Source organism: Pollicipes pollicipes, unplaced genomic scaffold, assembly GCF_011947565.3.
Source record: "Pollicipes pollicipes isolate AB1234 unplaced genomic scaffold, Ppol_2.1 Scaffold_1600;HRSCAF=1878_pilon_pilon_pilon, whole genome shotgun sequence".
Taxonomy (NCBI): domain Eukaryota; kingdom Metazoa; phylum Arthropoda; class Thecostraca; order Pollicipedomorpha; family Pollicipedidae; genus Pollicipes; species Pollicipes pollicipes.
The window spans coordinates 17,504,755-17,519,476 of NW_023595962.1; the positions used below are offsets into that span (position 1 = coordinate 17,504,755).

Genomic DNA, 14,722 nt, shown 5'->3' on the forward strand with positions numbered 1-14,722 from the left:
CAGCCCGCAAAACAGCAGCGTGGCGTCCTCTAGCGTTCTCAGCGGAGGTACGTCACCAGCGAGCGTTCTCGTCAGAGTGCCGTCCCATCGTCACCCGGTTGCGGCCGGGCTCAGTTGACGTCAAACTTCCTCTCCTACTTTTATTAATTCCCTTCCCTCCCCTTCTCCCCTCCCCTCCCCCTCCCCTCCCCTCCCCTCCCCTCCCCCTCCCCTCCCCTCCCCTCCTCCTTGACCCACCGTCCACATCATCCGGGATCGTCGTCACGGTCTCGAAGAGCTGGAAGTCGCTCTCGTCCAGCGTCTCCAGCAGGTCGGCCGGCACGTCCCGCTCCCGGAAAGCGAGATTCAGCTGCCGCTGCGGCCCGGCTAGGTTGAAGAGGGTGAGACATACCCGCTCAGAGGTACCGGCTTGCAGCACCTTGGGCGCCGTCAGAAGGTACCCGCTGCAACAGGACGTGCCAGTCACCAAGTGACACAAGATCCAGCCGGGTCTGGCCTCTTGACATCATATAAGAATGAAGGGCCTTCAGCTCCTGGGTGCTCAGCATTATTGGTTGAAAGTTTCATGTTGAGTTAAAGACCTTCAGTAAGCAAGGAGTTTACCGTTAAAAACACTGTTTAAACGGCGGTCTGATGCTGAATAACGGTTATACCTAGGGAACTCAATACTTCGGGCAGCGCTCTGAGGAGATGACGATTATCACTCTTGATCACCTTCGGCGCTCACACCTTACCTTGAGGATGAGCACAACTCGGAATATTCGGTACCGTTAATGTAATGGTGATTTAGCATTGCAATGTCGTTTAGTCAATGCCTCCTGTTAAAGGCGGCTTATTCAATAGACAAATTTTGAACTAATTATTCATGACGTGATTTTTCACGCGCGAGATATCTTCTGCTACCCGGTTAAAATTAAAAGACTTTAGATCGATAAAAATTGCGCTTCCTGTCTAACAATCACAATAACGAACTTTGCGCTGATTTTGCCAAAATCATTTCAACTAATATCGCATGATGTTCATTTCAGTATTTGCAATTGTCTGTTAACCTGCCTAGGGCATGCCATTCTTCCTCATGTTACCCGCTGATTTGTCTCGAGCGTAATGCTCCTCCTCATCTTACCATCTCAATTTGGGAATGGATATCTTTTTTAATGGAGTGAAACTCCATTCAGTTGCATCAAGTGCAGCTATATCAGAGCCCGAGCAGATATTTCCTAATGAAGGTTAGGAATGATGACGTGTCTTCGATGCACAATGTTTAGCGCATCGCACGCTCTAAGATGGATTGTTAAGCAGTGGGCCTCCCAACCAGCTCCTACCGCGCTCCCGGCCAGGCTGACCACCCATGACACTCGTACAAGGATGAATCACGTGACGTGTCAGATCATGTGTCAATCCCCGTGTCAGAGCAGTATTTCAGGAGTCACCAGCAGCGATCGCTCTACAAGCTCGACCGCCAGACCCTGCTAGCTGCTCCGCGGCAGCGTCTGGTGAAAAGTACCGCAGCTGTGGCCGCCCTTCCCACTCAAAGCGGGGCAATCAGATGCTTGTTTACTGGTCCAGGGCGTCTGGCAACGGGTCTGCCATTGGTTCCCTGGTGTTTGGCATCGTCTGGCCCGAACAAACAGGACCGCAGGACGAGCCAGGGCCATGGCGGGCGGGGCTGGTGGCATTCAGGATAGCAACCACCTAGGAATAAGCTGAAGTCAGGGCGCGACTGCCTAAGTGTCACGAGGGAAATGATGGCTAGCTGATTTGCATCAGAGCATGGCGCCACTTGTGAGCAGTGGCCCGAAATGGGAGTCTTTTACTTCGCTGACAAAGTAAAAATAGCAGACAACTCTCGAAATCATAAGGCAGGCCTTTGAGCCATGCACACAGGCAATGAGACAACGCCTCGTGCCGAGGTGGCTACCCAGCTCACCTCACAAAACTTTAAAATCATACTCTACTGCGCGCAAGCAAAAAAGCAAGGAAGCAAGCACGCACGCACGCACACGCACACGCACACGCACACGCACACGCACACGCACACGCACACGCACACGCACACGCACGCACACGCACACGCACACGCACACGCACACGCACACGCACACGCACACGCACACGCACACGCACACGCACACGCATACGCATACGCACACGCACACACACACACACACACACACACACACACACACACACACACACACACACACACACACACACACACACACACACACACACACACACAAGCAAAGGCCTATGTAAATGCACACATACACATACACAAACTGGGACCTGCACACACCTACATGACTATACTCGCGCACCTCTAACTAACTGTGCCGCCGAAGCCTTGGGACGCGAGGCACATCACGAAACAGATGCAGGAAAAGGCACACGGCATAGCTATACCGAAGACGAGGCGGAGAACGGACGGCGCAGAAGTGCCTCGTCAGCGGCGGCTAGACACCCGACAAACCCGGCCTACGTGTGGACGCAGGTGACGCGGCAGAAACCACCGGCCCCGCAGACGTTCGGCGAAATGTCACCCCCGTGGGCTTTCTCAGCGGGAGCGCGAACCTACGACGGAAAACAAGCCGACAAGTCACTGTTCGCAGGCGTCCTGAGAAAGGTGGAAAACCGATAACAAGAGTTACGCCAGCAGCGCGTTAGACCGACTGATTCTACGCAAAATGTAAAAGCCCCCCGGCCATTTACGCGCAAGTTTCACCTAAGACACATCACGTGAGCCGAAAAAAGCGCTGGTGCTCCCGGGCTGAAAGGTCATCATGATCGGAATCTGACTACACTTCTGCCGGTTTGTGCCATAAAATAATCTAGTGTAGCACTAATGTTCAGCGAACTGCGGCGTTTTTTGTATCGGAATGATCTACAAACCATCCACCGGTGCAAAATGGAAACAGCCAACTTGCCCAGACGACGCTGTGTGATAGAAGAAAAGCGCCTTGCTTAATTCATGCATGATTTCTTATATGCATGTACCCTGCCAAGTGGAACGCGGTACAACGCAATTTGGTTGAACTAAATATCGTTTCCCAAAAGCAACGCACGCCGCCCGTGACTTTAGTTTTCGGCGGGCAAACATCCAAATTCATTTCGACATAGTCAAAAGCCCTAGTTAGTCCTAGGCGCGCGAGCATTTCGCAATTTTCCTGGAGGTTGACATTAATCGTCTGATGATACATGACCAAATTGATCGATATTTTCCAACCAATTGTGACGTTTCTGCACCCTTGGAGCTTTACTGTACGCCTGAATCCTTTTGGGGGATATGGCAACAGGAGCCGGTTGTCACGCACCCGAACGTTCACCAGGACTGCCCTAGCAATGCCACGTGGCAACCACCCGGCGGTGTCAGGTCGCACTAGCATTGTCCCGCACACGGCGTTCAAACCGCCCGCTGACCCAACCCACCGTAGTTAGGCGTTCAACCTGCCGACTGACTCAACCCACCGTGGCTAGGCGTTCAACCCGCCGACTGACTCAACCCACCGCAGCTAGGCGTTCAACCCGCCCGCTGACTCAACCCAGCGCAGCCGGGCGGCGCTCAGCGGCCTGCCGTGCAGTGTTTCTGGGCGGGTGGTCGTGGCCGTGGGGCATCCATGGCCGCTCGCGCCGCTCCAAGGCCAGGGGTCGACCACCGCTCACGGAGACGGCACTGGGAAGCACGGCCCGCGACGAGAGCGGCCGCAGCGGCCGGCCTCGTGCCGACGTCAACACCGCCAGCCAAATTGGCATTTACGCACGGACTAGAGACCACAGGGACTGGGATTTACGCACGGACTAGAGACCACAGGGACTGGGATTTACGCACGGACTGGAGACCATCGGGACTGGGATTTACGTACTAACTAGAGACCACAGGGACTGGAATTTACGCACGAACTAGAGACCACAGGGACTGAGGTATACGCATGGACTGGAGACCATCGGGACTGGGATTTACGCACGGACTGGAGATCATCGGGACTGGGATTTACGCACGGACTGGGGGCCATGGGACTTATGTTCCAGACGGAAATAGTAAACATAGAGGGATGGCTTTAAATAATTGGGTCACACTGATGTTTTTCAGACGGGGTATTGGAAAAGTGGGCGGATAGTAGAGGCAACGCACGAGAGGAAGCAATCAGACGATAGGGCACTACACACACGCGGGAACGAACAAACGGAGAGAACAGAGCACCGACGGGACAGGCCCCGTGTCTCCCCGGAACAGAACACCGACGGGACGGAAGGCTCCGCGCCTCCCCGGAGCAGAACACCGACACCACAGATGGCCACGTGCCGCGCTGAACCAGCACACCGGTAACAGGCGATAATTTAAGCATCGCCATGGTGACAGCTTGCTCAAGCACCGGCCGCCCAGGCGTGGCTTTATGTTGCGGTGCAGAGAGTGTCCAGAGCACATGCGCTCCTGCAAAGGCTGTGGGTGTCGAAGCGCTGATATCGTGACATAAATATTAAGTCTGAAGGTAAGCGTTTGTTACTCCCATACTGGAAATGTTGGGTAAGTTACGGAGAGCCGCTTGGGAGGCAGCCGCCTGGCGCCAATCTCCAGCCATGGTTTATCCTAAAGAGCGTAAACTAACACCTAACCAAGACTGGAGCGGACCTGAGCACATACGTTCGCCGGTGGTTTGTGTTTGCACTTCAGAAAGGCCATCTATTTGCTCTTTAACTGCTGCCCTGGCGACAGCAAAATAGGCAATGCGACCCTCCCCCCCCCCCCCGGGGTGTTCTGGTGGTAGCACTCCGGTATGGCAACCAAACGCGTCCAAATTTTCCGTAGCCTACAGGGCATTTATTGTGTGTGCTTTTATACCAAACTATCTTCTCAAGCCTTCCTGGTTGCTGAGGACCGGCGGTTTTGAAGAACACTGCGGCGTTCTACAGCCGGCGCGGACGGGCCGGTGGCAACTCGCGATGCCGCGGAACGCGCGCGGCGGACCGGCTTTGTTGCAATAAAGGGAATATTCCACATTTGAAGATGTTGGAGCAAATAGCAGACATAAGGGAATAAGCTCACTTATATATACACATACTTTTCTTGACCTTGATCACCGCATGGCCAGTGGAATGACAGGATTTCAATAACGTTTTTATGGCGTCATAGATCCGTGGATATCCCTGAAATAGTCTGCCCGAAAAACATGCACATCTTCGCGGCCATGTAGCTTAGAAACTGAATGGATTTAGGTTTTAAGAATGGCAGGGCTGCGAACTGCGCTGAACAACCTTCAAAACGGCCATTCGACTCAAAGCCCTATACAAATGTGGAACACTCTTTTAACGGAAGCATGCAGCATGGCTATATGCCAAAACACATAAAATTACACGCCGTAGTGCTCAAAATGGAATAAAGGAGGCGCTTGTTGGAAATTCGTGTTGTTATGAGGTATGCCCGCGTACATAAAAGCATGTAAAGCTGAAAAATAGACTGCAGGAAGATCTGACCTTTGACCAAAACAATGGGGCCAACATGCTGGGTTATCACGCAGCTGTTTCGATTATGTTTTTTTACATTACTTTTTACATTACATTTTTATATTACTCGGAAATTGTTGCAAAAGATTGCATGGTACGCGTCATTAATTTGAGTAGTGATTTCTATAACATCATATGCGCGTCATTTTTGTTTCAAATTCACTTTACAACATGCACATGGCGACCGAGTGGGCACTGGGCGCGTCTGATGACTTATATTCCTGCATCACAAGCGTGCGCGCAAATGAAGCATGAGTGGTAAGCATGTGAGGTAGGGTAAGGTAAGGTAAGGGACATGTGACGGGTAATTTCGTTTCCAATAGGTGTGGAATAAAGCTTTTCTTCAGGTTTTTGCGTATTTTAGCGTTCACACATCATTAGGGTTGTCAGTTCCACCCCTTCAAGTCCTACCTGGCAATGGAGTTAGGCTTGGCGAACATATGAGGTTAGTTAACTTGCTGTATGGTCGTCTTTCTGAACATCAGGGTTACGACGCGTAACATAAGACCAGCGCAAGGACGGAATTCATTACCAAGGTGGTGATGGCAGTAGGAACCTCCAAATGGGTCGCTTTCTGCTGCTGAAGATAAAGCTAGCGGTGTATCACAATGCCACATATTTGATTTTGCCTTGTGCGGGAATAACTTGCCCAGAAATACTGACCTGAAAGGACATTTTGACCTTAAACAGTCGTTGTAGATTGAAAAGCATCTTGCTTGCCCAGAAATACTGACCTGAAAGGACATTTTGACCTTAAACAGTCGTTGTAGATTGAAAAGCATCTTTGTCAACTAGAACATGCGTTCAACGAAATACGCATCTAGAGCATGTAATCTCAAAAGCGAAAACTCAAGGTCCACACAAGCATGTTACTTTGTGTAGGTGAACACAACTTTGTCACCGGGGGCATGTAATGACGCCTTGATTTAGAAATAACTCCTAAGTGATAAACGCAATTAAAACGTGAAGTTCAACTACAAACTCAACATAGGGAGCCAGTTACACCTGAGAGCAGGCATTACTAGCACTCAAGGCTTAAGCTCTACAAAGGTTCGTGACATAAAAAGAACATCACGTCAATGAGTGGCACTTCGATGGTTAAAAAGCAAAGAAAGGTCAGAAATAGCTAGCACAATAACGCATGACATATAGAAATGTTGCATTTCGCCAGGTTTGAGTCCCACAAGCCAGAGTTTGAGTCCCACAAGCCAAAGTCAAACGACTGTGTGACTCCACAGGAGCCGGACCGCAGGATGTCGGCGAGTCGCCGGTGTCGGTTAATACTCAGGCAGAAGCTAGTACCTTCATTGAGACTAACGTACCTGGCTCTGTGCCAGTCGTGAGAAAATGCGTGGAATTGATGTAAGCCTCCCCCTATGTCAGAGCTATACCCAAACGGGGTATATCCTTCACCCTTTAAACGCCTCAGTCCAGGATAGTTTCCACGATACAGGCGACATCGCGCATATTTAAGACAGGTATTATAATCTTTTATATTTGCAATTACCGCTACGACCACAAAATCCTAAAACAAATCACTCAGCAAATTTCGAACCCAAATATATTGTTTTAAGGTATTGTTTATAGAAATCGAAACCATAAGCAAAGTTTGAGCGAAATCTTAGTTCAGACATGTTTTTATCAACACTGCTGACGACATCAAATTCATATTGTCACTTATTGCCTAGAACGCCCACAGTGCTAACGCCCGCAAGTTTGCACGTGCCACGCGCCGCGACTAGCCGCCTGCGACCTCTGACCCGCGCTGGAACCTGTCCCATCGCGACCTCTGACCCGCGCTGGAACCTGTCCCACAAAGGGCGAGCCACAACCGGTCCTATGGCGAAACCGCGCCTGGAACGCCCGCAGCGTGCTGCTGTACCAGTGGTTCGTTAGCAGGGTTGTTGTAAGATAGCGCGAATGAGGTCTACAAGAGGCCGTCTTCAAAAATTCAGCTGTTCCGTCTGTGTGCCACGCTTCCAAGTCCACACTGTTGCTGCACCGTTGCTCTGTTTGCCGCTCGACTGGCTTACTGCGGCCATTGCCCATTATCAGACATGGTTGTAACATGGACAGCGTGTAACGACAGCCTAACGGACCTCGCCGTAGTCTGTGTAAGGCACAAGGAAATGACCGGCAAGGGGTTAGTAGATTCTACCCCCCCATGCTTTATTTTGCATTGTTCGTGTAAGGGGAGGGATCCGTGTTCAGCCCGCGGTCTGGGGAGGTCGTCAGCGCATAGCGTTTATCGACACCAGTTCAAGGAAAATGATTTGGAAAAAGGTTTTACGAAATGATAAATGGGTACACACACACCTGCAAGATTCAAACACCAGCTAACATAGTAACGCCTAGCTTGAATTCCGAGACTTAATTATTCACAGCCGCATCTACCTTATGAACAACGAACCCGGTACGAGGTACAACGCTTCTCAGTACTGGTCCGTAATGTGGTAGTTGGAAGGATGAGTTGGTCCAGCACCACTGTGTCGTTATAAGTTGCAACTGCTCCGATGTCTACGGTCGCCTGTCACACTTCTCCGAACGCCCGATCAGCTTGCGCGTCAGCCACGGCACCGTCCGCCCCAAAATCCGCTTGCGCTTCAGCCACGGCACCGTCCGTTCCAAGCACTCAGTTATTCTTGCGCTTCAGCCACGGCACCGTCCGTTCCAAGCACTCAGTTATTCCTGCGCTTCAGCCACAGCACCGTCCGTCCCAAAATCAGCTTGCGCTTCAGCCACGGCACCGTCCGTTCCAAGCACTCAGTTATTCTTGCGCTTCAGCCACGGCACCGTCCATCCCAGGAGCTCAGCTATTCTAGACAGCATGCCTGGTCACGTGCAGTTCATGACTGATCGCCAACAATGGTTGGAAAAGTCATTTAACAGGTCGCACTCTCCGGTTAGCAAGTGCCCTCGTTACAAGATTCAAGATCTAAGATTTAAGATAAGACGAGATTTAATTACCACATGAACAGTCGAGGCATATTATCACTGAAAACTTGGCACTGTCCTGGCAAGGTAAACAAAAAATATCCTGCACCAACGACAGGCAGCACCGATAATTCAACAAACCGGATTCGAGAAAGAACAAGCACGTTGTTCCATGGACTGCGCGATCTCATCTTGTCATGCTTCTAGAACCCGATAAAGCCCAGATCCACGAAGAAAGCTTTGTCTCCGAGTTGCCGTGTATGCTGTGCGGAGCTGCATCCACGGGTTTTACCAGTAGAAGCCAGTGCCATAGTGCAAATTTCACTGGTTGTACCAGTAGAAGCCAGTGCTATAGCGCACAATCCACTGGGTGTACCAGAAGAAGCCAGTGCCATAGAACACAATCCACTGGTTGTACCATTAGAAGCCAGTGTCATAGTGCATAATCGGTTGGCAGACACTGGGCGTTACTACGAGGAGAGAAACATGCAGTGAAACAACAAAATGAAGTGCGATTCACAAAAATAAGCGCCTCATAATTGTCAACGCTGTCTTGATTCCTATTTCCTGCGCATGCAAAGTTAAGATATCCTTGCGCGCACAATGCATATAAAATTATTAAATAAGTCCAAAAAGTCATTGGGTTTAGCGCAGATGGCACATAGTTAGCGCAGATGACACATGGCTTAGCTGCCAATAGCTTCGGAGGGACAACCGGCAAGCCTGTCTCGAAAAAAACAATATAATGCTGTCGTTCGAGCTGCCGCAAACGCCACACATCTGCAAAGAGAATGGGATTTGGGAACCGGGGCCTCAACATTTGGAAATACTTAACTAAGCGCCATCAGCGGCTGACAAAAACAGGTCTAGTAGCACCTCAGCGAAACTCGTTTTCCACTGGCGCTTGAACTTTGCAGCGGCAAACGAAAAGTTCCGAAAAATGCTACATGCACGTCTCACGCAGTATTTTTTAAAATAAATTTATTGCGAATGGTTTGCATAGGTGGCTGGGTTCATAGTACCTGCTAAGCATAGCTTGTTGCGTGCACCGTAAACCCACCACCCACGTCGCATCGCCCAGTTCAACGGATAAATTTGCCTCCGCCCTTGCGCCAGACAGAAATGCGAAGGGTTTTACGTGCCGCACAATGCTGCGACACGGCCGCCCCGAGCCTGGGTTGACCCTTGTTGGCCGGTTGCCAGCTGACCTTTTTCGTTTCAGTCGGGCCAGACAATGCGCCCGCTTTGGGATTCGTACGCAGTGCCGCTGGATTACGAGTCCAGCATCTTTCTCCCAGACCACAGTGGCGGCGCTCATTCAAGACTGACGTGATGATCAGATGACAGGACAGATGGCGCACGATTTAAGGATCTTAGCCGTTGACGCGCCTCACATATTCAGACATGCGAAATAATTGTTTCTGAGTTAAAGACGTAACTTGCTCATGCTCAATCGACACGTGCTATTCCTTTTTGCCGACAGTTTTCTCTTTTTGCGATACAAATCTACACGTTTTTGGTATTCGACACCAGCCCAAAGCAAGCCTTCGCCATGCAGTGGTGCATGCACTGTAGCCCATCTTCACAGCAGCCGGGCGGTGAGGCTTAAGGGCAAGTACGAGGTGTAGCAATGGTTCGATGGAAACGGCCCTTGCAACAGTAAGTCTTCGTGACGCTGGAAATGTTGCGGTGTACTTTTTTCTCTGTGTTTCGTCAAGACGATTAAGCACAAAGTCGCGATAAAGGAGGCCACGGGCACATGTGGGTATCTGTGGGGCGGGAGTCCTTGCCGTCCCCGCTGAATGTCAGCTGACCGGTGCCCTGGTGGTCGGCACCGACCTGACCCCACCTATCACCGGCCTTTCGTGCGCTGTCGCTGGGGGACCACAGAGACGCCTTCAGTGGGCAGCTACAAGGGTGCAACCAGCATGAGGCCTGCAGGCCACACAACTACTCACAGAACAAGTTCCGAAAATATGGCATTAGGAGTGTGGTAAAACACCCCTCTATCGGGCATTCCAGCTCGGCAGTCGCTTGAAAAGGACGTCAAGTCTTCCGCGCTCTTCGAAGGCAGTACCACGCGACCGTGACACTCACCAGGCTCAGCGAAGAGTTGGCAATAACCTCAAAGCCGCCGCTCGAGTCTCTGCCATGCAACCGGGCTTAAGGCGTCGTTTTGATCTGCGGCCCGCATCACCAGGGACAGCGTCCATAAGGGATAGCGTTCGTGTGTTCAGGATTTGTCGGGATTAAAAAACAAACAAAAAAATGATAAGGAATCAATCCGCTTGTCCGCTTGCTCTGATTACGATGGGCAAAGAACACATTTGTCTTTGGGAAGTCGCATTCCTTCGAGCCTCCTGCCCAGACCACCGACCACCCAGACTGCGCAAGTCCTTTCGCTAGGTCAGTGCCGGTTTGGAATTGGCGCCTTACATGGTTATAAGCTACTTTCCACTGGGCATTCTGAATGTTTCACCAGGGGCTGCTGCATGTAGTCACTAGTGTCTTTGGGTTCGGGGCTGTAACGCGTCGTCCGAAACAGATATGTCCAGCCGCGCCTGTGACGTACCATGCTCCACACGGCTCCCCAGACCGGGCGGTGTCACGGCACGCCGGGGCCCAGTAGCGCGCTCAGGACAACACCTTCTAAATGTAATGAGGGAGGGGAAGTTTTTGATCTGAGGCGTTTCGTACCATGCCTAACTATCGGCCTAGTGTTATTGGAAACTTACGGGTGAGGCGAGGTGGTCTGTGGATCTGAGCACACCCACAGAGCACCTCTGAACCCGCTCTTCTCCACAACAATTGATTGACAACAAGCACGCGTTTTCGTCGGCATGTCCGGCGCGTAATTTGGTAGCCAAGGCGTCGTTCTGGCGTAAAGACTTCTCACACATCATGCAGTTCATCTCGGATTAAGCCTCCCTCTCAGCTGCTCTACGCCCGAATGAAATAAATGGAACATCTGCATCAATAAGAACACGTCTCTCCATGTATCCAGCTCGCACACGTGCCCCATCAACGTGCGAGATCCACGCTCCGAACGGCGGCGGACTGACCTGTCGGGGACCTTCTGGGCGCTGGCGGCGACCGCCAGCGCAAACAGCGCGAACAGAGAGCGCATGCCTGGATGTGAGCAGACCGACGCGTCCACAGCGTCTGCGCCTGCGCCAACAGCAGACCGCCCTTTAGTAGCGTCCACCGCTCGCCCGCGGCGTTCCAGGCAGCGCTGCCAAATTGGGATATTGCACGCCATCTGGTATCACTGAATTGCCTGAGCGGGCACAAGCCCTGGCAGTCCGGCGGCTTGCCGCGGGTTGGCTGAGGATGGGTGTTACGTCAGGTGTTTGCACAAGTCGGCTGAGTGTGAGACACTGCCAATTGTGGCCTTTAAACCTCTTTTATGCCAGGGCTGACATTCCGGGGAATTTTCATAATTGCGTGCTACAGCGCGAAAACTCCGCCTGGTGCTGGAATTCTACAAACATTTGTTATCCTTCAAATCACTTTACTGGTGCACTCCCTGCGCCACATTTGGGCACACTTACGCCTCTTAGTGTTGGTCGTAGCTGGAAGGTAGTCATGGGTGTCGATTTCTCCAAATGATTGAGGGCGGCAGAGCCGTGGAAGCCGCCGTAAGGGGACAATCGCCAACAATTCTGCATTTTGTTCACCTATCCTCTGCTTATCATTTACAAATATATGTATATATTTATACATATAGTTGTATATATTCACGCATACATTTGATTATATATACATGCATGTATACATATTATGCAAGCTATATGTTTTTGGAGCTTGCTGACGCGGCCACAGCAATCACATTTGGAAGCCTGACAATTTGCATAAGTTTCTTTTAGCGGTGCATGTTTTGTGAAGCAGAACGGGTGCGGTTACATTTCCCTCTCGCATACCGGAAAGCAAAGCATGCGCAATTTCTGCATGCGCGCCGAAATAAAAATTGCGCTGAATATCTGCGATTTCAGACAAAGTGCAACATCTTCCTCCTCTCCCAAGAAATTTTGTCACGTGTCGTGGTGCTAAGGACTGGTTTTGGAAAGCATTTTGGGAAAAATTGGGCTCATTTTTTGCGAGTATGCTACCAGCTGTCCTTTTGCTAGCATTTAATTTGTACCACTACAGAGCTCCTCTACCAGTGTCAAAAACGATGCATTGCCCAAATGAGTTTAAAATACAATTGCATGGATAGGGCTAATCACTTCCAATATACATACATGCGTTTTATGCATGAAAATCAATGAGAGTAGATCTAGGAGCTATTTATTAGCCAGCACTTAGCTCAGTTGGTTTCCGTTGACTAAGTTCTAATTCGACCGTCATCCGTTTTCTCTGTAAACAATATTTCAAGCTCACAAATATCAGCTGCACGTTGTGTTAATGCCAGATAAAAAAGCACATGCAAGGTTAACATTTTGCAACTTGCGGTGCTTAAGTTAAACTTATGCAACATTACTAGGACACGGGTGTTCGCAGCCAGATGCTTCCAAATACTTAGATCATTATTTCAGCACCAATTGCAAGCAGCCACACTACATTTTACGCGACTTCGCAGGACTGCGAGATGGTGATGAGATATATGCTGCGAGGCATACGCCGTTCCTCTGTGTCAAAAAAATGCTTCACATTTGAAGATATTGAAGCAAACATGAGATGTGATGAAACAAGCTCCTTTTAACTATTGGTATTTTTTTAAGTGAAGAGGATTGCTCTAGGCAGCACAATTCTCTGTTTAGTAAATCCGCTCTTCAATGCGTCATGGCTTGCTTACGTCAGAACCTGGCAGAACATTGATTGATAGCAAATTGACGGTCGTTTCCTCTGGAAATCGTGGTCACGAGCGGCAGATATGAAAGCTTTGACAATCATATCTTTTTCTTGGCGTTGATCGCCGCATGGCTTATGGAATGAGGACTTGAATGAAGTTATGATGGCGTCATGAGTGCCAAGGTGACTTTGAAATGCTGTTCCCGGAGACCTTCTCCCATTTTCACGGGCGAGCAGCTCAGACACTAGAGAGGAGGTTGTGAACAGCACCGAATGCTCTTCAAGATGTCTATTTTAGCCGAAAACCCCACACAAATGCGAAGCACTCCCTTTAAATAGCATGTTGTTCAATTACAAACGATAGTCGCTTTTCTATAACTGAAAATTTGTATATGTTGCCCAACCCAAGCACCCTGCATTGGGCAATCAGTGCCACTTCCAAATCTCTGGACCACAAACACGCAGTGAAGGCCATTACCGTTAGCCGTTAATCCGTTAAAAGCCGTTAGCTTAGAGGAAGGTGCGCGTAAGTAGCGACTTGCTCACGCATAATTTTATAGCGAATATGAGGGTGTGATTTGAAAACCTATGCAGCCAATCACGAAAGGGCAATGGCATGGAATGTGAAAACATCCACAAGAAATGTGTTCGCAAGAGGGCGGCAGGAATACCGGGCTGTCCCCATGACAATAACGAACAAGCTGTTAGTGGCAGATGTGTGCGAGCAGCGAGCCGATCGCGTAGAATTCAAGACTAGCATGACGATGTACTCGGCGGCCTGATGTAGGCCGATGTTGTGGGTGGGAGTTGGTGACGATGTCCTCGGCGGTCTGATGTGAGCCGATGTTGTGGGTGGGAGTTGGTGACGATGTACTCGGCGGTCTGATGTGAGCCGATGTTGTGGGTGGGAGTTGGTGACGATGTACTCGGCGGTCTGATGTGAGCCGATGTTGTGGGTGGGAGTTGGTGACGAGGTACTCGGCGGTCTGATGTAGGCCGATGTCGTGGGTGGGAGTTGGTGACGATGTACTCGGCGGCCTGATGTAGGCCGATGTTGTGGGTGGGAGTTGGTGACGATGTACTCGGCGGTCTGATGTAGGCCGATGTTGTGGGTGGGAGTTGGTGACGATGTACTCGGCGGCCTGATGTAGGCCGATGTTGTGGGTGGGAGTTGGTGACGATGTCCTCGGCGGTCTTATGTGAGCCGATGTTATGGGTGGGAGTTGGTGACGATGTCCTCGGCGGTCTGATGTGAGCCGATGTTGTGGGTGGGAGTTGGTGACCATGTCCTCGGCGGTCTGATGTAGGCCGATGTTGTGGGTGGGAGTTGGTGACGATGTACTCGGCGGTCTGATGTGAGCCGATGTTGTGGGTGGGAGTTGGTGACGATGTACTCGGCGGTCTGATGTGAGCCGATGTTGTGGGTGGGAGTTGGTGACGAGGTACTCGGCGGTCTGATGTAGGCCGATGTCGTGGGTGGGAGTTGGTGACGATGTAC

The 14,722-nt window shown here is 50.7% G+C and overlaps 1 protein-coding gene across 1 annotated transcript in view; it reads right to left on the bottom strand.

The window, feature by feature from the left end:
- LOC119090313 (ovostatin) overlaps positions 1-11,587 on the bottom strand; it is a 35,199-nt gene extending 23,612 nt beyond the window's left edge. Inside the window, exons 1-2 of the mRNA XM_037213101.1 lie at positions 11,496-11,587; positions 238-443 (exon numbers count right to left, since the gene is read on the bottom strand). Of these exons, the coding sequence (XP_037068996.1) occupies positions 238-443; positions 11,496-11,560 (271 nt within the window). The 5' untranslated portion in view covers positions 11,561-11,587. The remainder of the gene's footprint in view (positions 1-237; positions 444-11,495) is intronic.
- Positions 11,588-14,722: the final 3,135 nt, after the last annotated feature.